The sequence below is a fragment of the Bactrocera tryoni genome, unplaced genomic scaffold (assembly GCF_016617805.1).
Source record: "Bactrocera tryoni isolate S06 unplaced genomic scaffold, CSIRO_BtryS06_freeze2 scaffold_25, whole genome shotgun sequence".
Lineage (NCBI taxonomy): Eukaryota > Metazoa > Arthropoda > Insecta > Diptera > Tephritidae > Bactrocera > Bactrocera tryoni.
The window spans coordinates 28240628-28267754 of record NW_024395977.1 but is presented as its reverse complement, the minus strand read 5'-3'; the positions used below and the strand labels follow the sequence as shown (position 1 = coordinate 28267754).

The following is a 27127-nucleotide window of genomic DNA, read 5'->3' as shown; positions in this document are numbered from 1 at the left end:
TCTCGGAGTTTAGATATATATTTAATTATGCTGTCTTCTACTTCTTTCTTTACCATAGAAATACCAAGGTCTTTATGGATATTTTCATTACGCATTTACCACGGTGAAAACGTGATTTTTCTAAGCATTTTTGATTGGAACCTTTGTATTATATCAATATTAGTTGCACAGGTCGTACCCCACAGTTGAATGCCATACATCCAAATCGGCTTTATGGCCGCATTATATAAAAGCACTTTGTTGTCTAGGCTAAGTTTAGAGTTTTTATTTAAAAGCCAATTTAAATTTGCAGCTCTTATCTTCATGCAAGTTATTTTACTAGATATGTGTTTTCTCCACGTAAGTCTTCTATCTAGGTGAATACCAAGATAAGTTACGTCGTTTGCTTGGGGTACTGGAATATTGTTCATTTTTACTGCCGGACTCATTTTAGGTCTTAGTGAAAACGTAACATGCTTGAATTTTTGTTCATTTACATTTATACGCCAGTTGGCTAGCCATTCTTCGACAGACCTTAAGTGCTCGGCTAATATTCTTGATGCTATTATGTGGCATTTGTTAGGGCTCACTAAAGCTGTGTCATCCGCAAAAGTTGAGGTCAATATATTATTAGCTGTAGGAAGATCTGCAGTATAAATGATGTATAGAGTTGGGCCTAAAACACTACCCTGGGGTACACCAGCCCTTATCTGTCGTTCGTCAGATATGAAATCTCCCACTTTTACCATAAATTGTCTATTTTTTTAATAAAACTCCAATGTTTTATACAATTCTAAAGGTAGAATGTTTTTAATCTTATACAAAAGGCCTTCATGCCACACCTTATCAAACGCCTGAGCCACGTCTAGAAATAAAGCTGAACAGTACTCTCTTTGCTCAAATGCTTTTCTTATTTCGTTAGTAATTCTATTTACTTGCTCTATCGTGCTATGTTTTTCACGAAACCCGAATTGGTGCGTTGGTATTATATTATTTTCGTGGAGGAAAGGAGACATCTTTGATAGTAACACTTTTTCAAATATTTTAGAAAGACAGGGTAGAAGACTGATTGGTCTGTATGAAGACGGCTGTGTTAAGTCTTTCCCAGGTTTATCTATCAAGATAAACTGCGACTTTTTCCATAAAATTGGATAGTATCCGAAACTAAGAATTGCATTAAAGAGCAAAGAGAGCACCTCTACAGCAATAATTGGTAACTCAATTAGCATTTTTGGGGAAATATTATCATATCCCGGCGCCTTTTTTGGATTAAGTTCTTTGATGATACAAATAATTTCAGAAGGTGAGGTCTTAAGAGACTCGATCGACTCTTTAGCTGTGATGGGTAAGATTGACAGCTTAAAGTTATTCTTTGGCAAATTGGGTTGAAATACCTTTTCTAGGTGATTTGCAAAACAATTAGCCTTTTCCTCGTCACTTCGAGCCCAATTTCCACTCAAGTCTCGTATTGGCATGTTGGAGTCAGTTGGTGGCTTCATGGACTTTTGGGCTTTCCAAAGGGAATTTTGCTTGTTTGAATTTGGACACAGCTTCTTTATATACATTTCAGTGTTCAATTCTTCCTCAAGTTTGAGCGCTTTTTTTAATTTACGTACCGCAGCTTTCAATTGAAGCTGAGTGGAGGGGGAGCGATTTATCTGCCATTCACGTCTTGCACGCCTTTTTTCGTTTACAAGCTTTTCTATTTCTCTGTTAGTAATTTTTCTGGCAACAAGCGGCTTATAGTTTTTGTTTGGTGTTGCTAAGACAGCTGCTTTAGTTATTATCATTGAGTTCTTCTATGCTTTCGTCGATATCTCTACCTGTATTTATTTTGTACTCAACATTAATGTGGCTACTCACGTATTTTTTATATTTTAGCCAATTCGTTTTATAAGAAGTCAAACCTACTTTTGGATTAACGAATATGGGTTGTTCACATAACTTTATTAGTACAGGAGAGTGATCAGAAGATAGATCAGTACTTGTATCAGCTGTTATAAGCGATTTATCTATATTTTTGATTACAGCAAAATCAATTAAATCTGGTATTTTTTACGATCACTAGGCCAATATGTCGGCTTACCAGGAGATATTATGTCAAGGTTATTGTGCCTATTTATAATAGTGTGATACAGCTGTCGTCCTTTCGGATTAATTAGCCGTGAGCCCCAATACGTGTGCTTTGCATTGTAATCTCCACCTGCTATAAATCTATGGCCTAGTGTTCCAAAAAAGTCTTTGAATTGGATGTCTGTAATTTTAAACCGAGGCGGGCAGTATATGGCCGTCAGATTTAAGTCCCCAGCGATTTTTAATAGTTATTGTTGTAGCTTGTAATTGCGCGGTGGCATAAGATTCTGATGTGTGGTGATTTAACCGTTTTCTAACCAACACTGCTGTTCCTCCATGTGCCTTTCCATCTGGGTGGTTTGTAACATAGAGTCTAAATCCCGGTATAAAGAAATTGTTTTTGTTCGTGAGATGAGTTTCTGACAATAGCATTACATCGATACTTTTTTCATCCAGAAATCTAATGAGTTCCAATTTATGTTGGTTAACACCGTTAGCATTCCATAAACAAATGTTCAATACACTCATTTTTTACTTAAAAAAGTTTGCAACATTTGGTTTTGTGATTTGATTACCTCTTGAATCATATTTTGCATTGAAGCCATAAATTGTGTCATACATTGGGTGAGGTTTAAAATCATAGTTTCAACGCTTCCATTTGGTTGGTTTTGGGGCAATTGCATTTGTGTAGTATTGCCTTTCACCACGTTTGCATAACTCCCTTGTGTAGCATTGTCCTTAAGATTTACTGGTTTTGAAATTTGGACGGGGATTTTAATATTTTCATTAGATGGAATATTCATCATTTGGTTACGACGTGCTTGGATGCCCTGTGACAACTTCGATTTTAAATCTTTGTATACAGGGCAACCCCTGTAGTTAGCAGTGTGATTTCCTCCACAATTGCTGCATTTTTTATTTAAATCCTCTTTTTTTAAGAGTACATTTTGAAGTTGGATGTAGATCACCACATACTACACATACACTTCGTAGAGTGCAATATGCTTTCGTGTGTCCATACTCTTGGCAGTTTGTACATTGTACTGTACCATTTCTCTTGTGTGGTTCCTCAACGGTGATTCTGCGATGGAGAAGATATTTTAAATTGTAAATCGGGTGTATTTCATTTTTCTTTAATTTAATTTGGCATCAATTCTATTTTGAACAGTTGTTGTGGGACTTTGTTCTTGTTAAAAATATTTACTACTGATTTAATGCTAAAACCACCTTCTTCTAGTGCTTCTCTAACATCGTTAAAGTCTACCGAAGACTCTATACCTTTTATGACAACAACTAGGCCTTTTGAGCTCTTCAGTTGGTAAGAGTAGTAATTCTTGTTATCATTTGATAGGAATTTTACAATTTCCATGAAACTTTTTTCAGTGTATGTTTGAATTTTTGTTTCATCTATGTTACCTTTTTTCAAAGGCACAATGTGGAAATTGTTTGTGCCTATTATATTGCTCATTTTTGAAACAAGCGCATTTTAGCTACGCTCACGCAAATAGATTGGAGGGGGTTTGGAATTCACGACCGTGGTGGTACCCGTTGCTTCGTCGTTAGGCCCTTTGCTTAATAAGGCAAATCTGTTGCCATTAAGAATTTCTGGCTTTTTGGTGTTTGGCGTGTTTGCTTGAAATTTTTTGGTATTGACCGCTGTTTTAATAGGACTCAATTTCCTTTTTACATTAATGAAGCGATCGATACCAGTCTGAACTGATGGCCCTTTTTTTGTTGTTGCCCGATTGCTGTTTACTGCTGCTTCTGCTGACTGCGCTTGCTTAGTCTCTCTTTCGTCTGATCGATGCGATGACTCATCATCGCCGTTACATTTGTTTTTGCCAGGAGTTGCTTTTGTTGGCTCGACAAAACTGAAGTAGGCATTTAAGGAATGCCTACGGTTTTGCGGTTGAGGCTGCGAAGCACTCATAATTGTTTGTTTTTTTGTTTTGTTTTTATATATTTGTTTTGTGCACTATTTGTTAATGTTTATTATTAAAAGTTTGTGTGCACTGTTTTTTTATTTGTTTGTTTGTTTTTATTTATTATTTTTGTTTGCTTACTTTTTGCAAAAATTAGAATCACGGAGCGAATTCAAAAACACGTCCGTACACTTTGAACACAATCGAATGCGCAAGTTGATTTGCAAAGTTTACTTGATCACACAGCTAAAAGAATTATTTTGGCCGCCGAGAACTTCACAAATCTAGCTCATGTTCCAGAAATAATGACTCTAACATCGATATAGGGTTGTGTCAAATCAAAGTCAATACCACCAGTTCATACCTAACGAATTTGATGGTATATCTGATGCAAATTTATTTATGGTATCTATGGTTCCTTTAGTGCTTAAAACTATAGACCAAACCGACACGTTATGGAAGAACTTTAGGCTTTCTTCCAAAAAGTTTTGTCGGCCGATTCAATTTGACTATGCCAAGGAAACCGCAAGCCATTGTCGAGAGGATACAGGAAACCATAAGGACAAGGTTATTGAAATACGTCACAATTTTTTATTTACCATGATGGACACAAAAGTAGCTCAAGCAGCAACTGGTTGTAAAGCATCATCTGTCTGTTACATATGTAATGCAAGCCCTAAAGAAATGAGCAACCTAGAATCCGTCGTCAAAAAATCATGCAATCAGGAAGCAGTTAAGTTGGGAATTTCTCCCTTACATGCTAGAATTAAAACAATGGAATTTTTTTTACATATTGGGTATAATTTAACTTTTAAAAGGTGGTCTACTAATGCGGAAACCAAGCCACTTAAAGAAGAAAACAAGAAAAGGATTCAGACAGAATTACGCCAAATATTGGGTATTAGGGTTGAACATGTTCCTAATCCCTGTTGAACATGGTCAACCCTAATAACCAATCTTTGGCGTAATTCTGTCTGAATCCTTTTCTTGTTTTCTTCTTTAAGTGGCTCAAATACTGGAAATGCGTCTAGAAAATTTTTTCAAAATCCCGAGGTAGTTTTGGAGGTAACGGGTTGACCTGGAATTAATCAAACGATTGGCTACAATACTTGAAGTTATTACTTGTGGTGAGAGCATAGACCCAGTAAAATATGGAAAGTATGCTTTAGATACGGCTAGACTATTTGTTGGGACGTATAACTGGTATTATATGCCAGTGACAATAGATAAAATGCTGGTACATGGCGAAAGTATAATTAGAAGTTCTTTTCTCCCTATCGGTAATCTTTCTGAAGAGGCGCAGGAGGCTCGTAACAAGGATTATAGAAACTATCGCTTTCGTTACGCAAGGAAATGCAGTCGAACTTCAACTAACGAAGATATTTTAAAGAGACTCTTAGCTACTTCTGATCCACTTTTATCAAGTGTAAGAGTTACGACTTTAATAAAACACATAGATCTATTAGAAGATGCAAAAGGACTACTTTTAAATTAAATCTCAAACTTAGTAAATGAGAACGTATTTTTTTTATAATCTTAAATTTGTTTATTACATGTTATCATTTTGTTCAACTATGCCTTTAATTTTTTATTAGATTTAAGAATTCATTACTATTCATTATAATCAAGATAAAATGAGAGCGATTAGATAGTGTTAAGTAAGTATTTAATATGGTATATCGTAAATATTATATGATAGATATTAATAAATAACAGTTATTATTAATTCTTTTTCTATAGCCATTTTCTTGCTATGAAAAGTACTCTGTGTAAGATATTCCTGTTAAAACAAGTTTTATAATGTCCCAAAAAATTGAATACTCTGTATAATTAAATTATTAAAAAGTTAAAGAATCAACTGGTTACTTAATTTTTCATTTTATTTTGCAACTCGTCTCGCTCATCTTGGGCGAGCCAACCTCTACTACAACAGGCTATAGACTCGCTATATCTTTTCACCAACTTCTTAGATCTAAGAAGTCACACTTATCAATCAAATTTATATAAGCAAGCAGTTTTAAAATAAGTACAACATTTTTGCCGAAAAATGCCGTTTCTGACCCATTGTGCGCCGTCGTAAAGATACAATTGGTTACAATATTGTTAACAAAAATGAGTATTTTAATAACAACACTTTCGAGAAACTCTGCTTTTGATATCCTAATGAAAGTATGGTCAGAAGGGGCAATCTGGGCATTATTAGCCATTCTTCAGTTGAGGTTAAATATGGTAAACAGTCTGATATTTCATCAATCTTTAGTATATTTGGAAAAATAATTTTGGAATGTTTGTTTTAGTCCAAGCAATTTTGAAAGTTACGCACACATTTTAATTTCCAACTTCAGAAGGTTCCAATTTCATATACTTAGGATTTCTGCTGCCAAGATCTCTCTCTTCCCTAGTAAAATAAAGTATAAATACTTTTTCTTCAAACGAATTTGAGGTTTCGCCAAGTTCTTTTTATACTTTGCTTTTCAAAACGGATTTTGAAGCTTAGTCTTTTGTATATATTTGTTTATAATTAATGCCTTCGCACCGTATAGAGATCGTCATTCTACGTGAGTGGTGTACTCATAAAACACTCCCCCTGTTTCATTTGTTTCATGTTGCTAATATGCGGGAATAAACATCCGTCTTATAATTATTTTGTTTTAATTTGCCTGTATTTTGAACAGGACTTTTTTATATATTGCCTGTTTTATTAATACAGGACTTTTTAATTTGGCCGAGCTCTAAATCCGGCTCGAAGGACCAAATGTATATTAGTAACAGGGCTTTATTTTATTTGCCTGTATTTTTTATAATATCAGGGCTTTTTTAAATTTGGCTGAGCTCTTTTTTAAGGCTCGATAGGACCAAATATTTAATTTGATTTATGTTGCCTGTATTTTAAGCAGGGCTTTTTTGTAGATTGACTGTTTTGTAAATACAGGACTTTTTAATTTGGCCGAGCTCTAAATCCGGCTCAAAGGACCAAATGTTTAAAACTCAATGAAGATTTTATCAAACCTTACCACTGGTGGGGGGAAATGAAAAAACCTTCACTAAGCTGAGAATTATTTCATTCTGGTTTTTATTTGGTATTTTCCTTGCTTATATACAAATTTTAAAACTATCTTAAATAACTAAATATATGTGTATGTGTATATGTTTGTACGTATTAGCAGCATATTGCTTATGCTGCTTGATATGCTACGAGTACATGTGGTTGTTTTCAAGTGTACAATTTAAAACATGTGTGTGGCTTTAACGTTATCTGATCTGTAACTTTATGACTTGTCTTTACCCATGCATTTTTAATATTATAATTCAAATTAAAATAATACAATAATTCAAATTAAATTAATTTCAAAGACCAATGTTTATCTATGGTATGGTTGTTGTTACGGAAACTACCGGTGCTGTGCGCAAACTGAAATTGCCAGTTTGTCATGTGACCTATTGTGAGATAGAGACAACTATAGGCATTAGCATTCATACATTCAATAGTGCATGAACATTTGACCGTGGTAACTCTGGACCGAAGTGGAGAGAATTAAAGTGTGATAGAAATTAATACAATAATTTTAAATATTTACTATAATAATAATAATATAAAAAAATTGTTTTTACACCGAAATGCTTTTCACGGAGATTGTCTGAAAGTTGAAGCGCGGTGAGATGATCGAGTGGAGAAGCTGTCGCACCTGCTAAAAGTTTCCCAGTAGTTGTAAGGCCTTTTACACGGCTTACGTATTACATTAGTCTAAAAGTTTACACCGAAATTGTTAAATCTGATAGTTGCCATATAGTTATTTTTACTCCACCTGGTGGTGACCAACTACCTGAAAACCCAAAAACTACGGCAAATAAACATATTAATTATGAAACAATTATGAATAAAAAATCCAGAAATTTGGATACAATAGAGCAATAGTGCGCAGAACTAAAAAAGAGAGTATTCTTGCTCAAAGCCGAAAATCAGAACTTAAAAACAAAAAATATAAATCCCACAAATAATGAAATAAATGCTGAAATTTATGCAACATATGAGGAAGAGCTTGCCCGCGAAACAGATTAGATCCTGAAAAAAGGCCTAGTAATAAAAAGAAAACTGAACTATCTTCTCACTTGTGGTTCCAGCTACATCAAATACCATAAAAGAAGAAGCAAGGAATCAAACAGAAAAGAAAATATCATGACCTCCACTAATAATGATATCGAGTAACTGTGAATACCAAAAAAAATTATAATATTAATAATACATATAAAAATCAATACATCAGACCCTGATGATCATAGAAAGTTAACCAAAATTCTAACTACACAGAATTTACCATGGCTTTCTTATGAAAATAAGCAATTAAGGTAATCGCCAAAAATTTACATCATTCAAACGAGCCAGAGACAATAATATCAATCCTTCATAAAAGGGATTCTTAGCGATAAACGCAGCCAACAAACTAAGGTGGAAAATCAAAGAGCTGTTGGATATGTATCTTCTTACCTACTCACATCTACTGTCAACTGGCACAAAGAAAACCGATCCACATCCTAAAAGCTTGGTTGACAAAGATAACAAAAGGCTTCCAAACACACAATACGCCAATCAATTGCTAAGAATAAAGTTTCAACCGCAAATGGGCTAACTTATTCGCAAGTTGTAAAATATAACACTTGCTCAAATGATGCTAGCATTCTACAACAAATTTTAGAAAGGCTTACAAAGCAAAATAAGTTTACCCTTGTACTTGAAGAGAGGCTTCAAAAAGCAGTACAAAATATTTTTTGTTTTTCAATATTATTTTATTTATTGGATTTGCTTTTTTAAGCCTAAAATAAGTTATAAAATCTTAAATCTATTTAAAAACTAGACAAGCTCAAGCAAGTGATTGAGCTGCTTTAGTGATACATTGCTATTTAATACGCAGGCATATATCTTCTTTTAAGGCGTGTTTAATCGCAGGAATGTACCAAAGCAAAGTTTAGATATATATTTAATTCTGCTGTCTTCTACTTCTTTCTTTACCATAGGAATACCAAGGTCTTTATGGATATTTTCGTTACGCATGTACCATGGTGAACACGTAATTGTTCGAAGCATTTTCGATTGGAACCTTTGTATTATATCAATATTAGTTGCACAGGTCGTACCCCACAGTTGAATGCCGTACATCCAAAACGGGTTTATGACCGCATTATATAAAAGCACTTTGTTGTCTAGGCTAAGATTATTTAAAAGCCTATTTAAATTGGCAGCTCTTATCTTTATGAAAGTTATTTTGCTAGATATATGTTTTCTCTACGTAAGTCTTCTATCTAGGTGAATACCAAGGTAAGTTACTTCATTCGCTTGGGGTACTAAAATATTGTTAATTTTTACTGCCGGACACATTTTTGGTCTTAGCGAAAACGTAAAATGCTTACACGTTTGTTCATTCACATTTATACGCCAGTTGGCCAGCCATTCTTCGACACCTACATAAGTGCTCGGCTAATACTCTTGATGCTTTTATGTGGTATTTTGAACGGCTCACTAAAGCTGTGTCATCCGCAAAACATTGTTAGCAGTTGGAAGATCTGCTGTATACAGCCATGGTCAAGCAAATAGCACACTTAGTCGTAAGAAGCAATAAGCGCTTATACAATTGACAAAACTTTTTTAAAGATTAAAAAGGGCTTAAAATATGATTACTTGTTTATTAATTTACCCATTTAAGTAAAAAACAGCAAATAGAAATTCACGAATAATTAGTATTAATTGAAAAACTTGAACTCCCTCTAAAATGGCTGGGCACAAAAATAGCACATTTTTTAGAAAGTTAAAATTTGTTTGCAAAAACATGATAAGGAATGAATTTTTATTACTAATTAAGGTTGTCTATGATAAAGTGATTTAATTCGAGTGGAAATGGGCCGTGGTAAGCAATGTAGTGCTGAAAAAAGACGCATTATGCACAATTTGAAAAAATCCGGGAAAACTGTTCAGAAATTGCTGTTTTATTGAATTGTTCCCAGAAAATGGCTTAAAATGGTCTTAAATTCACAAAAGCTAACGAGATCTATTTCACCAAAACCAAAAAAAAACTACAACCACTGCGAAAAACAACAATTACTGAAGATAGAGCCATAGTCTGGAGAAGCAAGGCCGACCCTTTTAAGTTTTCATGACAAATAGTGCAGGAAATCAATGAAGAAAATGGATTAAATATATCGCGGAAGACTGTTGGAAGACGTTTTAATGAGGTACAACCTTTTGGCTGCCCGAGTAAAAAAAAACACTTCTGTCAAAATCGGCTACGTTTCGCGAAAACACATAGGGATGAAGACCTTATTTTTAGGAAAAATGTATCGGGTGATTTTTTAAGAGCTTGATAACTTTTTTTAAAAAAAAAACGCATAAAATTTGCAAAATCTCATCGGTTCTTTATTTGAAACGTTAGATTGGTTCATGACATTTACTTTTTGAAGATAATTTCATTTAAATGTTGACCGCGGCTGCGTCTTAGGTGGTCCATTCGGAAAGTCAATTTTGGGCAACTTTTTCGAGCATTTCGGCCGGAATAGCCCGAATTTCTTCGGAAATGTTGTCTTCCAAAGCTGGAATAGTTGCTGGCTTATTTCTGTAGACTTTAGACTTGACGTAGCCCCACAAAAAATAGTCTAAAGGCGTTAAATCGCATGATCTTGGTGGCCAACTTACGGGTCCATTTCTTGAGATGAATTGTTCTCCGAAGTTTTCCCTCAAAATGGCCATAGAATCGCGAGCTGTGTGGCATGTAGCGCCATCTTGTTGAAACCACATGAGTCAACATTTAAATGAAATTATCTTCAAAAAGTAAATGTCATGAACCAATCTAACGTTTCAAATAAAGAACCGATGAGATTTTGCAAATTTTATGCGTTTTTTTTTTAAAAAAAGTTATCAAGCTCTTAAAAAATCACCCGATACTATATATATTGATGAAACCAAAATTAATAGAATGGTCCTGAGGGGAAAAGTAATGTCTATCGTCCTAAAAGTCAATCCTTGAATTCCAGGTGCACAAAAAAGACGATAACATATGCAGGCGGAAGTATGATGATATGGGGTGCCCTTTCCTGGCATGGCGTGGATCCAATTATTCCCATTTAGGGGAAAATGGATCGGTATCAATATTTAGACATATTAAGAAACGAAACGGAACCATTTGCTTTCAATTGCATGCCCTTTCGATGTACTTTTATGCATGATAACGGCATTAATCAGACAGCCAAAATCACAAAGGATTTGCTTAAGAAAGAAAAAAAAAATTGGATTAGCCGGCTCTAAGCCCTGACCTTAATCCAATAGAAAACTTATGTAACGATGTTAACCTTAAAATTGCTGCTAAGAATTTTACACATTTTGAGGATTTATAGGAAGGTATTAAGGAAGCTTGGTACTCCATCCCAAAGAAGAAATGCGAGAAGCTTGTAGAAAATATGATATGCGGATGTGATGCTATAATTGAAAATCTGGAATATAGAACCAAGTATTAGCAACGTAAGCATATTATGGTACCAAAATTCAATTGATTAAATTTCACTAATTTCACATGACTTTTGCAGATATAGTAAAATGTGCTATTTGGGTGACCAAGACATTTTAGAGCGTGTTCAAGTTTTTCAAATAATGCAAATTAGTTGTGAATTGCTATTTGGCTTTTTTTTTACTTAAATGGATAAATAATTAAACAAGTAATCATATTTTAAGCTCTTTTAAAGATCTTTGTCAATTGTATTAGCGCTTATTGCTTCCTATGACTAACTAAGTGTGCTATTTGCGTGACCACGGCTGCATATGATGTATAGAGTTGGGCCTAAAACACTGGCCTGTGGTACACGAGCCCTTATCTGTCGTTCATCAGATATGAAATCTCCCACTTTTACCATAAATTAATGTATCTTCCTGTATTTTTTTGCAATCAATATTGATGTGGCTGCTGATATATTTTCTATACTTCAACCAGTTACTTTTATGTGATGTAAGAGAAACTTTTGGCTCAAATATCATGGGCTGTTCGTATAACTTTATTAGTACAGGATAATGATCAGATTATAAGTCTGTACATGTATCAGCTGCCATAAGCGATCTATCTATACTTTTTACTACAGCAAAATCTATTAAGTCTGGTATTTTTTTCTATCACTGGGTCAGTGTGTCGGCTTACCAGGAGATATTATATCCAGCTTATTATGCTTATTCGTAATAGTGTAGTACAGCTGTCTTCCTTTCGGATTAATAACACATGAGCCCCAATACGTGTGTTTTGCGTTGTAATCTCTACCTGCTAGAAATCTTTGACCTAGTGTTCAAAAAAAGTCTTTAAATTCGCTATCTGTAATTTTAAAACAAGGTGGAGAGTATATAGCCGTAAGGTTTAAGTCACAAACCCGATTTTTTAGTGATGTTGTAGCTTGTAACTGTGGTGTAGCATGAGATTCTAGAGCATAGTGGTTTAAACGATTTCTAATCAACACTGCCGTGCCACCATGCGCTTTTCCAACCGGATGATTTGTAACATATAGCTTAAATTCCGGTTTATTGAAATTATTTTTATTTGTTAGATGAGTTTCTGATATAAGCATTACATCTTTTTTTTCAGACAGAAATCTAATAATCTCTAATTTATGTTGGTTAACACCATTACCATTCCATATACAGATATTTAGTACAAATATAAATAAATATCACTAAATTCTTAAAAATTATGCTATGGAACGCAAACGGCCAAACACCAAAATGACATAGAAACAGAGAGTTGTTGAAAGCTCTTCAACTGACAGGGCGCAGTATAATGTCTACTGGGACACTAACGTACTGGCCAACAAATCCTCTTACAACACCAGATCTAATCGTTTTTTTCATTACCAAACATATCTCTTCAAATTATATTTGCATAGAAAACGGTTTGGATAAAACTTCTGTCCATTCACTAATATACAATTTTTATAGAGTGGTATTATTAAGGAATACACCACATACGCTAACAAATAGCACTGACTGGGAATACTTTTAGCAAATGCTATCCAATGTTTATAATCACGTAAAAATACCTTGTAATTTCGATCCAGATAACGAAATCATAAATTTGACGAAAACAATTAATATGCAGCCTGTAGTAGTACACCAATTAAAAGAAACGTCACAGCAGGTCATAAGTATACTAAAGAAATTAAAAAATGGTAGCAGAAAAACGCCGATTACGCCGAAAGTGGCAACAAACAAGACCTCCATCCGATAAAAGTTGTCAACTGCTGTGATGTTAATAGTAAAATGTGTAAAAAACATAAGACCAATAAGATAAAGGCTTTTGAAAATATAACTCTCAGCTATTATCTGAAAAGTCTACATTAGGAGCGTAAGCATAATTATTTACTTTGGAAGTGTACTAAAATTTTTTCTCGATCCGTAATTCAGCATCATCTAATTAAAAAAGCATATCAGACATAGGCCAAGAGCAATATGGAGAGAGCACATGTTTTTTCGGAATACTTTAAAGGTGTTTTTGAAACATATGATACATCTAATGCAGCGGAAATGAAACTTCATACTTACGGCAATCCCTACAATCCCGAAATCTCTATAGTAAGTAACGATTAGGTATGTGGGTTTGACCTTATTACCAGTGAAATATTAAAACACCTTCCTCACTGCTATAATGAATGTTACTATTAATCTACAATGCGTATCTAAGTTTTCAATGGCAGGCTCCTAATCCTTTCCGAACTGTTTTTTTTTCGAATTAAACGTGAAGATATATACTCTGATTTAAAGGAAATAATGCTGGTGTTCCTCAGGGGAGTGTGTTAGGACCCATCCTTTTATTACTCTTTACGTGCGATCTACCAAACGATGACAATTGTATTGCACAAAGTGCTCCAATTGCAAGATATCGCATGTTTTTGCGAACATTGAAACAAAATATTTGAACATACACCCAACTCTTTTTTTTACACGGTAGATACGTTCCTCAGAAATCCGTGGAAAAGAGAAGCGTTTTCTATAGTAAAATGGGGGAAACTATAAAATTTCAGATATGCATACAAATTGTATATTCATATGGCATTTTAATGAGCATTAAAACTTAAAATACGTAATTCATACAGGTGAAAAATTGGTAGATTAAGCAAAAAACAAAAGAAATCTGTTAATCCAGAATTAAGAACAGAAAACTTGGAATAGAAAAAAGGAAAAAATATTTTTATAGCTACATAATTACTCGTCGCTACTTGATAACAAGCGCAATAGTTTGTGACGAACTGGACTAAATCATCTCTCGGTATCATCGCTGGAGATATCCATTTCAGGAATGTAAATATCATGCGAACAAAATGTGTAGGTAAGAGTTATCGAATAAGGTTACTACTACAGTTACGGACAATAAAATAGAATCAAAGGTATTGCTTGGAAACAATAGCATAAAATTTTCGAAATTTTTCATTTATGTAGTAATTTTTCTACATAATAACAAAGGCTATAATATGTACTTTGAAAAAAGAGGAAAAGATAGCATTGTCGAGTTTTACAGTTAACTGTAATTTAAAAAGTGTAAATAGCGTGCCTCATGCTTAGTGACAAAATAATAGAATCAGTAGCGAAATGACTTCTTAAATGAAAAATATTGAATTTAAAAAGCGCAAAAAGTAGTTGTATTAACTTAATTAGTTATTATGAATTTATTTAAAAAAAAGGAGCCGAGCAAAACCTTATTCAGAGGAGGAAAGATTGTGCGTCCAAAATTTGCAAGGAATAGGTCACACGTAAGGGCGAATTGCAAACATATGAAATATGTCTCAAACATTTGTCTTTGATGCCTTAAAGTTTCCGAAAAAGGTTGAGAAAATAGTCCGACCACAAAAAAATTAATGCGCAAGTCATTCGAAATATTGCATGATTGCCGATGCGCGTACTGTTTAAGACCTCCGCAGCTATAAAATAAGAATTATGTGCAAACATTTCTTCAAGAACAGTAAGAAGACGACTTGTGGAGAAAAATTGCTTTCGCACATGGTCCCGAAAGGTGCCAATGCTGAGAAAACGGCATAGATGCAATCGTATTATTAAGAAAAAATGGTTCGACATTTTATGGTCTCAATGCAAAATTAATATGATAGGAAATGATAGTTGGGTGTGGGTCCAACCAAAAAAATAAAGAAATGTACGTCCGCTACACGACTAGGTCCTTCAGACCCCGTGGCGACATTATAATGACTTAGCATTGTTTCTCATATTGTGTTTCGGGACCTATTTTTTGGATACAGGAAAACATAGATCGCCATATGTAGGTAAAAGTTTTAGATAAGGTCATACTCCCAAATATTGAATAGAATTCGCCTTGCATTTTGGCAATTCCATCAAGAGAGCGACCCGAAACATACTTCGGGTCTTAAAAAAAATGGTTATCGGATCATGAAGCTAGCGTTATGGCTTGGCCGCTTACTCTGATTCTCGCCAAAAACTTATGGAAAATTGTTAAGGAAAATATTGCACCCCTTAAACCGAAAAATAAGGCAGAATTCTGAGCGAAGGTAGAAAGGTCTGGTATTCTGTTCCACAGAACACTTTCGGTAGCCTAATTAGGTCTATGCCTAAAAGTTGTGCATATGTATTAGACGATTAAGAATACACTACAATGTATTACCAAGTTTTCTATTATTTCGCTTAATAAAAATATTTTTTTTATTATAAAAGATTTTGATTATATTTTTTGTCCTTTGAACTTTTGAAATATATTTTTTACCTTCTTTTTGTAATATTTATGACAGTGACTTTGAAACCGTACTAGATTAAAATTAAAAAAAAAAAATTTTTTTCAACCGTGTAACTTTAAATCCGTTTGAAAAGAAACCGTGTAAAAAAAGAGTTGGGTGTATATTAGGGTGCTTCAAAAAATATTTTTTAATTTTTTTTTCAACTCTTACCCCCTCAAATGTTAGTTGTTGACAGACAAAAAATCCTCCTTCAAGCCAGGCGCTGTAGCTTAAGTCTAAGGGGTCGCTATTTTTGTTTTAGGTTCCCATACATTTAACATAGGAATTTTCGTTTTTTCATTCAAACTAAAATTTCACCAACTAATTTTCGTTTCTCAAAAATAACTATCACATACTTATAAAGTTGGCTTTTCAAACTTTAATATATTATACACTAATATATAAATCAGTTCACATTTAATTTACATACAACAATACTAGATATATGCCCTATACTTTAACGGTGTGCAAATACCATATCACAATTTTGAGAAATATCTAGACACGACCTTGTACACAAAACTTACATATCAAAAAGAAAAAAAGAAGAAATAAAATTCAGAAACATGTATTGGCTATTGGGTAGAAACTCTGCAGACCAGTTTAGGCTTATGGGATACAACTTTTGGGCCGCTAAAGCCATAGCTTCTCCTTCCTTTTTGGCGTAAACACCGCTTACGCGATTATCGGCGAGTTTACAATAGCGCGCGAGTCGTTTCTTCTTTTCGCAATTTGGCGCCAATTCGAGATATCAAGTGCAGCCAGGCCTTCTCCACCTGATCTCTCCAACGGAGTGAAGATTATCCTTTTCCTCTGCTTCCCCCCGCGGGTACTGTGTCGAATACTTTTAGAGCTGGAGCGTTTTTATCCATTTGGACGACATGACTTAGCCGCTGTCTCTTAATTCCCTGAACTATGTCAAATACTGGTTTCAAGATGGACGAAATTTTCTGCGACTTCGAAGTTATGACTGTCAACACTGACGTGAGAGCCTAGTCGCGAGTGCGACGAGTGTTTGTTTGATGACAAAAGATATTCGTGTTTCCTCTCGTTCACTACATTCTGGTGAAAGCAGAACTAACTGCGTGGTTGTTGATAATAATGATATCAATATCATCAGTATACGCCAGCAGCTGTACACTCTTATGAAAGATTGTACCTGCTCGATTAAGTTCAGCAGCTTGAATTATTTTCTCCAGCAGCAAATTGAAGAAGTCCCAAGGTAGGGAGTCGCCTTGTCTGAAACCTCGTTTGGTATCGAACGGATCGGAGAGGTTCTTCTCGATCTTGACTGAACGTTTTGGTATTGCTCAATATGAGTTTACACAGTTATATTAGTTTTGCGGGGATACCAAATTCTGTCGTATAAATCTAGGGATTCAAAAACAACATTTTAAGATGCACCTTGGTTTGTTCGCAGTAACGATCTTGAACGGATCTCGGAATTGAATCAGTTGCCGCATCAATCAACAAATATGCAAAGTGCCATATGGAAAGACTTTCTGACCATGTGAACACTGAAGCTAGGGCCCTTGTCGCTCAAATTAGATAGAAAGAAGGGCCTAAACTCAAAATAACGTATCACCTTAACTGTACAGTAGTCAGACTCTCTGAAATTTGTACGCAGAACACCATTAATTATTTGTAATAGCCGATATATAAATTTAGGAAAAACTTAACACAGCTGTGTTCATACAGACGAATTAGCTCGTACAACTACGTCCTTTCATATTTCTTGGTTAGAGAGGTTAGAGTTTTGTAATTTAAAAAAATTGTATGATATAAAAAATAGAAAAGCTGAACGCTTCTAAACTTACTTATGTATATTGGCTTATAAGGGGTCTATTTAAAATAGTTTTCTTCATAAGTATTTTAATCTAAACACTGACTTCAGTAAAGATTTTAATAAGTAAATCAATCAATATTTGTTTATAAAAATAATTTTTAAATCGGAATGGAATATTACCAAGCCCATATTTTAATGTGATTTAATCAGCAAAAGTCCATTCTAGCGAAAGGATGAATGATTTGAATAAGCCTACGCTATGCAAGCCATACCAAACAGTAACGTTTTCTGGATACAAAGGGGTGTGAGTAAATTGGTTAAGTCATATAAATGCCTAATTTTCTAAACACAAGTATCAAACACTAAACATATGTGCAGCTATCAACCTAAAAAGGTTTATACCTCTTAAAGGAAACGGGTGTTCGAAAATGTAATTTTTTTAATGTATGCTGTTCACGCTTAGAGATTACTTGTCCACCACAAATCAAACTAATGGTCTGCCTAGTATACTGTGCTAATAACGGTTGATCCAAGTAGACGTACTTTTTTCAATCGCCTTTTTTAAATATATCACGCGTGAGTCTTGGCAAGTTGTCATGTTATTTTGGTTTAGTATTGTTTGGCATTTCATCATGGAAAGACTTGTGCCTGAACAACGTTTACAAATCATCAACTTTATTTCGAAAATTCAGGTTTTGTAAAGAATGCGTTTCGGGCGCTTCGCTCAACTTATCAACATAATCGGCATACTGAACGTACTATTCACATTCACCCATCTTGAGACCAAGCATTCGTTATTGGATAATATTCGACCGAATAGACTGCATGCTCTTGAAAAGTTCTAAGAAGATCGTCAAATTTGTTTAGCGATGAGGCCCATTTCTGGCTCAAAGGGTATGTAAACAATTAAAATTGCCCCATTTGAGACGAAGAGATTCAAGAGCTGCCTTTTCATCCAGAACGAGGGATGAAGAGATTGAAAGCCGGTGAAATCATCGGTTATTTCTTTAAAAATGATGCCGGTGAGAACATAACCGTCAATGGCGACCGGTATCGCGCCATGATAACCTACACTCGTGGCCACGCAAACTTTACCACTCAAAATTTTCAAGTATTGTGCATATTTGACTACATTCTATAGCGGTACTTTTTACGGTATAGAAATTTTTTATTTAGAAATAAGTTAATGACATGTTAGAAATCAAAAATATTAAAAATAAAAAACAAAACACATTCAGCTATAGATATATCAATTGAAAGATAGTGAACTTTACAAAATGAGCTCGAAATGCAAAAGACTGACATGCGATGAATAAATTGTATTTTTTATTTTTTTAATTGAAGCACGACGTTTAGTATGTAGGTGTATCATTTTAATAACAATAATATCGGCTTAAAAGTAATATTATTTTTAAATCTTAAATTAATTGAATGCTTAATAAGTTGAATTTGTGTTATATTTATATTAAGATTTATATATATGTTTTTTAACTTATAGTTCACGTAATATATTGGATGACTTCCGGGAAGCTTATTATTGGCTTTCCCAAAATACTGATGATAATGCCCGTATTATGTCATGGTGGGACTATGGTTATCAAATTGCTGGAATGGCAAACAGAACTACATTGGTTGACAATAACACTTGGAATAATAGTCATATAGCATTAGTTGGAAAAGCTATGTCATCTACGGAGGAAAAATCATATGAAATTATGACTTCTTTAGATGTGGATTATGTTCTCGTTATATTCGGTGGAGTTATTGGTTATTCTGGTGATGATATTAATAAGTTTTTGTGGATGGTTCGAATCGCTGAGGGTGAGCATCCCAAAGACATTAAAGAAAGTGATTACTTTACGGACAGGGGAGAGTTTCGTATAGATTCCGAAGGTGCTCCTGCTCTTCTTAACTGTCTCATGTATAAACTAAGTTACTATCGATTCGGAGAATTGAAGCTTGATTACAGGTAAGGCTTGCTTATATATTTATATATAATTCATTTTTTACCAGTGTTTCATAGAAAATTATATCACCTTTATTAAATATGTTCGTGTCACACGATCGTAAAAATATATACATATCTAAATTTTTAACAACAATTAAGTGAATACATGTAGTAAAACTTACGTTCGATCGTTCGTTTAGCATAACGCTGCAATGTTTTGTTCTCATCGAGTAAAGTTTATGAAAACGGCAGATGCAAATGCATGCACGACATTCTTTCTAAACAATGTTGCTTCAAAAGAATGTTGCAGGAGAAGCCAATAAAGGCAATGAAAATCATGAAAGTGATAATGAGTGCAATAAATCTAACATATTAGCTTTGTTTTCATATTTAAGTTAGAGATATGCTATTTGGAAAAAAATACTTAGGTAGAACCATTTTACACATTTTTTTCTAATTGACCTTATCTTATTACAAATGCATAATTTCACTAGGCATAAAATATTTAAAATACGTTGGGTGTTTGTGTTACGAGGGCTGCTATATATATTCTGGCCTAGGGCAACACTAAGTGTTGCCAGGTGCAATCTGACATTTCCATTGGAAAGTTTGACATTTTTTAGCATAACATCACTCAGAACGTTTTGTCATTTAATCGTGAATTGTTCTATTTACAGGGAATTAAAAAATTCATCTCGGCCAAAAAATGGAATTAACTCGTGAACATTTTCGTTCGATCATTTTTCACAACTTTCGACGTGAATTATCACGACAAGAGTGCATCGATGAACTAAAATTTTTGTATGGCTATGAAGCACCATCCTATAGCACTGTGAAAAACTGGTACAACGAATTCAATCAATAATGTAAATAGGCATATTTATAAGCGAAAATGTTTTTTTTATTTTTTTAGTATTTTTTTATATTTTTTTATTTTTTTTGTCGATTGCTGTTTTGTTTGGCTCATACGCATAGATCCATGATTCGTCACCTGCGACGATCTTATAAACGTCTTTTGAAGCACCGCGATCGTATTTCTTCAGCATTTCTTTACACCAATCCACACGAGCCTTTTTTTTAGCGATTGTCAAATTGTGCGGGATCCAACGAGAACAAACCTTTTTTACGGCCATCGAATGTATGCTGGTGGGAGAAATGCATAGGCATGCCTCTATCTGAAGGTATTTTACATGACGGTCTTGCATTATCAGTTCACGTACGGCATCGATGTTTTCTGGCACAACGGCTGTTTTTGGACGACCTTCATGGAAGTTGTACCAGTTGTTCACAGTGCTATAGGATGGTTCTTCATAGCCATATAAAGGTTTTAGTTCATTGATGCACTCTTGTCGTGATAATCCACGTCGAAAGTTGTGAAAAATGATCGCACGAAAATGTTCACGAGTTAATGTATTTCACTTCAACTGTTCAAAACTTGTCATTGCTTGACAATTTAATTTAAATAAAGCCTGTAAAGGATGTGAAGCACCGACGACTCGCTAAAAAACTGAGAAAAGTGCATTCATACATATACATAGTATACCTTTGAACAATTTAAAACTCACCGTTTGTATGAATGCACTCAACAACATGTTTAAAAATATAAACACAAAGCAATAATTATCGCTGACAATTTGCTTTAATCGAAGCACGTCTGAAATGAAATGACCGCATGAATGACATCACAACATAATATTTGACATCTCCATATTAAAAAATTCAATTTGAAACAAAAATCACCATTAACATTTATTGAATTCATTTGTTACAAAAAATGATAAATGAAAAACTGCTCAACCGATTTTGTGCAAACTTCACATAAATCATCTACTAGTAATTTAATACGTCACGATTACTTGGTAGATTTAGATCACTTAAATCTCTTGGCAAGCCAATATTCACACTGGGAAGAACACAAGACCCGCAGTTCATTGAAATTGTATCAATTTCTGAATTGGTGGAATCAACTGACATTGCAGACGTTTCCATTTTAATTTATTAATCGAAAACTATTTAAAACTTTTTTTTTTCCAAAATTTTATTTTATTTATTGAATCTGCTTTTTCTTAAAGCCTAACAATAAGTTATAAAATCTTAAATCTAATTAAAAACTAGACAGGCTCAAGCAAGTGATTGAGCTGTTTTGGTGATACGTTGCTCCTTAGTACGCTGGCATATCTCTTCTTTTAAGTCGTGTTTGATCGCAAGAATGTACCAAAGCATTAGCCAGAGGGTTTGGGTGATCTCGGAGTTTAGATATATATTTAATTCTGCTGTCTTCTACTTCTTTCTTTACCATAGGGATACCAAGGTCTTTATGGATATTTTCGTTACGCATGTACCATAGTGAACACGTGATTGTTCTAAGCATTTTTGATTGAAACCTTTGTAATATATCAATATTGGTTGCACAGGTCGTACCCCACAGTTGAATGCCATACATCCAAATCGGCTTTATGACCGCATTATACAAAAGCACTTTGTTGTCTAGGCTAAGTTTTGAGTTTTTATTTAAAAGCCAATTTAAATTTGCAGCTCTAATCTTCATACATGTTATTTTACTAGAGATGTGTTTTCTCCACGTGAGCCTTCTATCTAGGTGAATACCAAGATATGTTACTTCGTTCGCTTGGGGTACTAATATATTGTTTATTTTTACTGCCGGGCACATCTTTGGTCTTAGCGAAAATGTAATATGCTTACACTTCTGTTCATTCACGTTTATACGCCAGTTCGCTAGCCACTCTTCGACAGAACTTAAATTCTTCGCTAATATTCGTGATGCTAAAATGTGGCATTTGTTACGGCTCACTATAGCTGTGTCATCCGCAAAAGTTGAAGTTAATACATTATTAGCTGTTGGAAGATCTGCTGTATATATGATGTATAGTGTTGGGCCTAAAACACTGCCCTGGGGTACACCAGCTCTTATCTGTCGTTCATCAGATATGAAATCTCCCACTTTTACCACAAATCGTATATTTTTAAAAGACCTTCGTGCCACACCTTATCAAACGCCTGAGCTACATCTAAAAATATTGCTGAACAGTACTCCCTGTGCTCAAATGCTTTCCTTATCTCGTTAGTAATTCTATTTACTTGCTCTATTGTGCCATGTTTCGCACGAAAACCGAATTGATGCATGGGTATTGTATTATTTTCATGGAGGAAAGAGTTATCTTTGATAGTAATACTTTTTCAAATACTTTTGAAAGACAGGGTAGAAGACTGATTGGTCTGTATGAAGACGGCTGTGTTAAGTCTTTCCCAGGTTTATCTATCAAGATAATATGCGACTTTTTCCATGAAATTGGATAGTATCCGAAACTAAGAATTGCATTAAAGAGCAACGAGAGCACCTCTACAGCAATAATTGGTAACTCAATTAGCATTTTTGGGGAAATATTATCATATCCCGGCGCCTTTTTTGGATTAAGTTCTTTGATGATACAAATAATTTCAGAAGGTGAGGTCTTAAGAGACTCGATCGACTCTTTAGCTGTGATGGGTAAGATTGACAGCTTAAAGTTATTCTTTGGCAAATTGGGTTGAAATACCTTTTCTAGGTGATTTGCAAACCAATTAGCCTTTTCCTCGTCACTTCGAGCCCAATTTCCACCCAAGTCTCGTATTGGCATGTTGGAGTCAGTTGGTGGCTTCATGGACTTTTGGGCTTTCCAAAGGAAATTTTGCTTGTTTGAATTTGGACACAGCTTCTTTATATACATTTCGGTGTTCAATTCTTCCTCACGTTTGAGCGCTTTTTTAATTTACGTACCGCAGCTTTCAATTGAAGCTGAGTGGAGGGGGAGCGATTTATCTGCCATTCACGTCTTGCACGCCTTTTTCATTTACAAGCATTTCTATTTCTCTATTAGAGATTTTTCTGAAGCCAAGCGGATTACGAGTATATCTTTTGTTTGGTGTTGCTTAGACAGCTGCGCTGGTTATTATATCATTAACTTCTCTTATACTTTCGTCAATATCACTTTCCGTATTTATTTTGTACTCAATATTAATGTGGCTACTGACGTATTTTTTATATTTTAGCCAATTCGTTTTATAAGAAGTTAGACCCACTTTTGGATTAACGAATATGGGTTGTTCAAATAACTTTATTAGTACAGGGGAATGATCAGAAGATAGATCAGTACATGTATCAGCTGTTATGTGCGATTTATCTATATTTTTGATTACAGCAAAATCAATCAAATCTGGTATTTTCTTACGATCACTAGGCCAATATGTCGGCTTACCAGGAGATATTATTTCAAGGTTATTGTGCCTATTTAAAACAGTTTGATACAGCTGTCGTCCTTTCGGATTAATAAGACGTGAGCCCCAGTACATGTGTTTTGCGTTGTAATCTCCACCTGCTAGAAATCTTTGACCTAGTGTTCCACAAAAGTCTTTAAATTCGATTTCTGTAATTTTAAAACGAAGTGGACAGTATATAGCCGTAAGGTTTAGGTCACAACCCCGATTTTTTAGTGATATTGTTGTAGCTTGTAACTGTGGTGTAGCATGAGATTCTAGAGCATAGTGGTTTAAACGATTTCTAATCAACACTGCCGTACCACCATGTGCTTTTCCATCCGGATGATTTGTAACATATAGTCTAAATCCCGGTATATTGAAATTATTTTTATTTGTTAAATGAGTTTCTGATATAAGCATTACATCTATGTTTTTTTTCAGATAGAAATCTAATAATCTCTAATTTATGTTGGTTAACACCGTTAGCATTCCATGTACATATATTTAGTAAGCTCATTTATACTTAATAAATTTTGCAGCATTTGATTTTGTGATTTTATTAAATCCTGGATCATGTTTTGCATGCTAGACATAAATTGTATCATACACTGTGTAAGATTTATAATCATAGTTTCAATACCTCCATTTGGAGGATTTTGCGGCAGTTGCATTTGCACAGTGTTGCCTTTCACCACATTAGCATAGCTTCCGTGCATATTATTATTGGTAGAAGTAATAGGTTTTGAACTTTTCTCTGAGGTTATTATAATATCAGTACGGGGTGTTTGTAACATTTGGTTACGACGTGCTTGAATGCCCTGTGACAACTTCGATTTCAAATCTTTATATACAGGACAACCCCTGTAGTTAGCAGTGTGATTTCCTCCACAATTGCTGCATTTTTTATTTAATTCTTCTTTCTTAAGGGTGCATTTAGAAGTGGGATGTAAATCACCACATACCACACAAACACTGCGCAGAGTGCAGTATGATTTAGTATGCCCATATTCTTGGCAGTTAGTACATTGTACCGGACCGTTTCTTTTATGTGGTTCTTCCACAGTTACTCTACGATGCAGCAAATATTTCAAATTATATATTGGATGTGTTTCATTTTTTTTAAGTTGATTTGAGTTCGGCAACAACTCAATTTTAAACATTGGCTGAGGTACTTTGTTTCTATTAAATATATTTACAACTGTTTTAATTCCAAAACCGCATTCTTCCAATGCTTCTTTGACTTCACTAGAGTCTACGGCAGACTCTATACCCTTGATTACAACAACTAGGCCCTTAGAGCTCTTCAGTTGATACGAATAATAATTTTTGTTTTTATTTGACAAAAATTTAACTATTTCCATAAAACTTTTTTCAGTGTACGACTGAATTTTTGTTTCGTCTATATTGCCTTTTTTCAAAGGCACTATATGAAAATTGTTAGTGCCAACAATTTGACTTAATTTCGCAACAAGAGTATTACTGCTACGTTAGCGCAAATATATTGGAGGTGGTTTTGGCATTAACGACTGTGGTGGTACCCTTCGCATCGTCGTCTGAACCATTGCTTAGTATGGCAAATCCGGTCAATGCCTGTTTGTACAGACGGGCCTTTTTTTATTACGTTCTCACCTTGCGTTGTAATTTTCTTCGCTGCCTGTGCGCTTGCTGGTAGACTGGTTGCTGTCAGTGCATTTGTTGTTGCCCGATTGCTGTTTTCTGCTGCTTCTGCTGACTGCGTTCTTTGCTGCGTTCCCTTTTCTGCTGAACGTCGCGATGACTCATCATCGCTGTTACCCTTTTTACTGCCAGTAGTTGTTATTGTTGTTGGGTCGACAAAGCTGAAGTAGGCATTTAGGGAATGCCTACGGCCTTGCTGGTGAGGCTGCGAAGCACTCATTTTTGTTTTTATTATTATTTTTTTTTTTTGTTTTGTTTTTATCTATTTATTTCGTGCACTATTTGCTTATGTTTATAAATAATAATATAATTTTAATATAATAATTCAAAACTTGAAAAAAATTATTTAGAACACACTATTGTTTATTCAACGCAGACCAATTGTGTGGTAAGAGTACCGTACGATTGCTTTTTTTTTTGTTGTTTTTTGCTCAGCCACGTGAAAAAACAAATAAGTTACAAAAGCCTGCTATTATTGCATTAATTGCATGGCATGCTCTTATTTTTAAAACTATAGGTTTTTGAGTACAATTTAATAAGTATGACCTCAAAATTTAAAGTCGCTCTGCGCGAACTGGGAATATATTTTAGACCCATGGTTTCTTGGCAAAACTTTCTTAGAATTTTCTGTAGTTTTCGTTTTTGCTAGCCGCTTTGTTGGTTTTTTTCCACCCATACAAATCGACCCGGCCTAATAGACATAATAAAATTAAATGCTTTTCATTGAAATTGGAAATATTTTCAGTACCTAGTGGTAATACTTTGTCACATACGGTCTTCGTGGGATTCAACCCTTGCAGAGTAGTTGGGTCAAAAGCCTATCTCTCTTGGAGCAGTGAGGTCTTCTACGCACTAAAATTAAAAATGATTCATTGTTATAGTGCATTATAACTAAAGTAATAATAATATATTCAATACAATTCTTTATGCACATTTATCGTCGACACTTTTCTTCGAAGAAAATAAGAAGCTGTGTTTCTTTATTCGTTCTGTATAGCTGCCAGATCACAAATATATCAATTATCATATAACTATTTTTTATAAACTATAGTATACAAATCGCAATGTCGTTTTTAAATAACGGTACTACAAATAAGATGATCGAAAGAATGTGAAATTTTTTTTCGATATGGTCCCCTCTTACTTTAACTGAAGTACTCAGATGATTTAATCATCAAACAATAGTAAGGCATAGTAGGCACAGTTTCAGTTGGTATTGACGATACTGCTCGAACCAGAGTTTTTTTAAATTTAATTTTTGTGGTGGATTCGACAGCTCATTTTCTCAAATCCTGACCAAAAACAATAGTCTAAAGGAGTACAAGCCACCGCTGGGTAGTTGTTACCTTGTGTGCCGAAGAAGAATCGCGCTGGAAGATCTAATGTTATCCATCGAAAAAATTATTGCTTAACTGCTTCATCACGCCTTCTAAAACATCCTGCTGGTACATTTTTGCTACAGTTTTAAGCCACGGAAGTGAAGAGGTGTAATAAATCATTATGATCATGTTGAACCCTTTTAATACAATTTTTTGCGTCTTTGCAAGGTTTTGCGTAGTTTTTGTCGTTTTGTTTTTTATCTACTCAAGGCTTTGTAAGGTTCGCAGGCAATTGTTATGGCTGAATCGGTTCGAACTACTCAAGGACGATCACTTCTCTTTCTGTCAGCAACTGTAGATGTTTGTGAAAAACGAAACAACGGTAAACAAAAATTCTCGATATATTAGGTTT

At 34.5% G+C, this 27127-nt stretch overlaps 1 protein-coding gene across 1 annotated transcript in view; it reads left to right on the top strand.

The window, feature by feature from the left end:
- LOC120780298 (dolichyl-diphosphooligosaccharide--protein glycosyltransferase subunit STT3B) overlaps window positions 1–27127 on the top strand; it is a 119911-nt gene that overhangs the window by 48489 nt on the left and 44295 nt on the right. The window contains exon 3 of the mRNA XM_040112589.1: window positions 19013–19483. Coding sequence (XP_039968523.1) covers window positions 19013–19483 — 471 coding nt within the window. The remainder of the gene's footprint in view (window positions 1–19012; window positions 19484–27127) is intronic.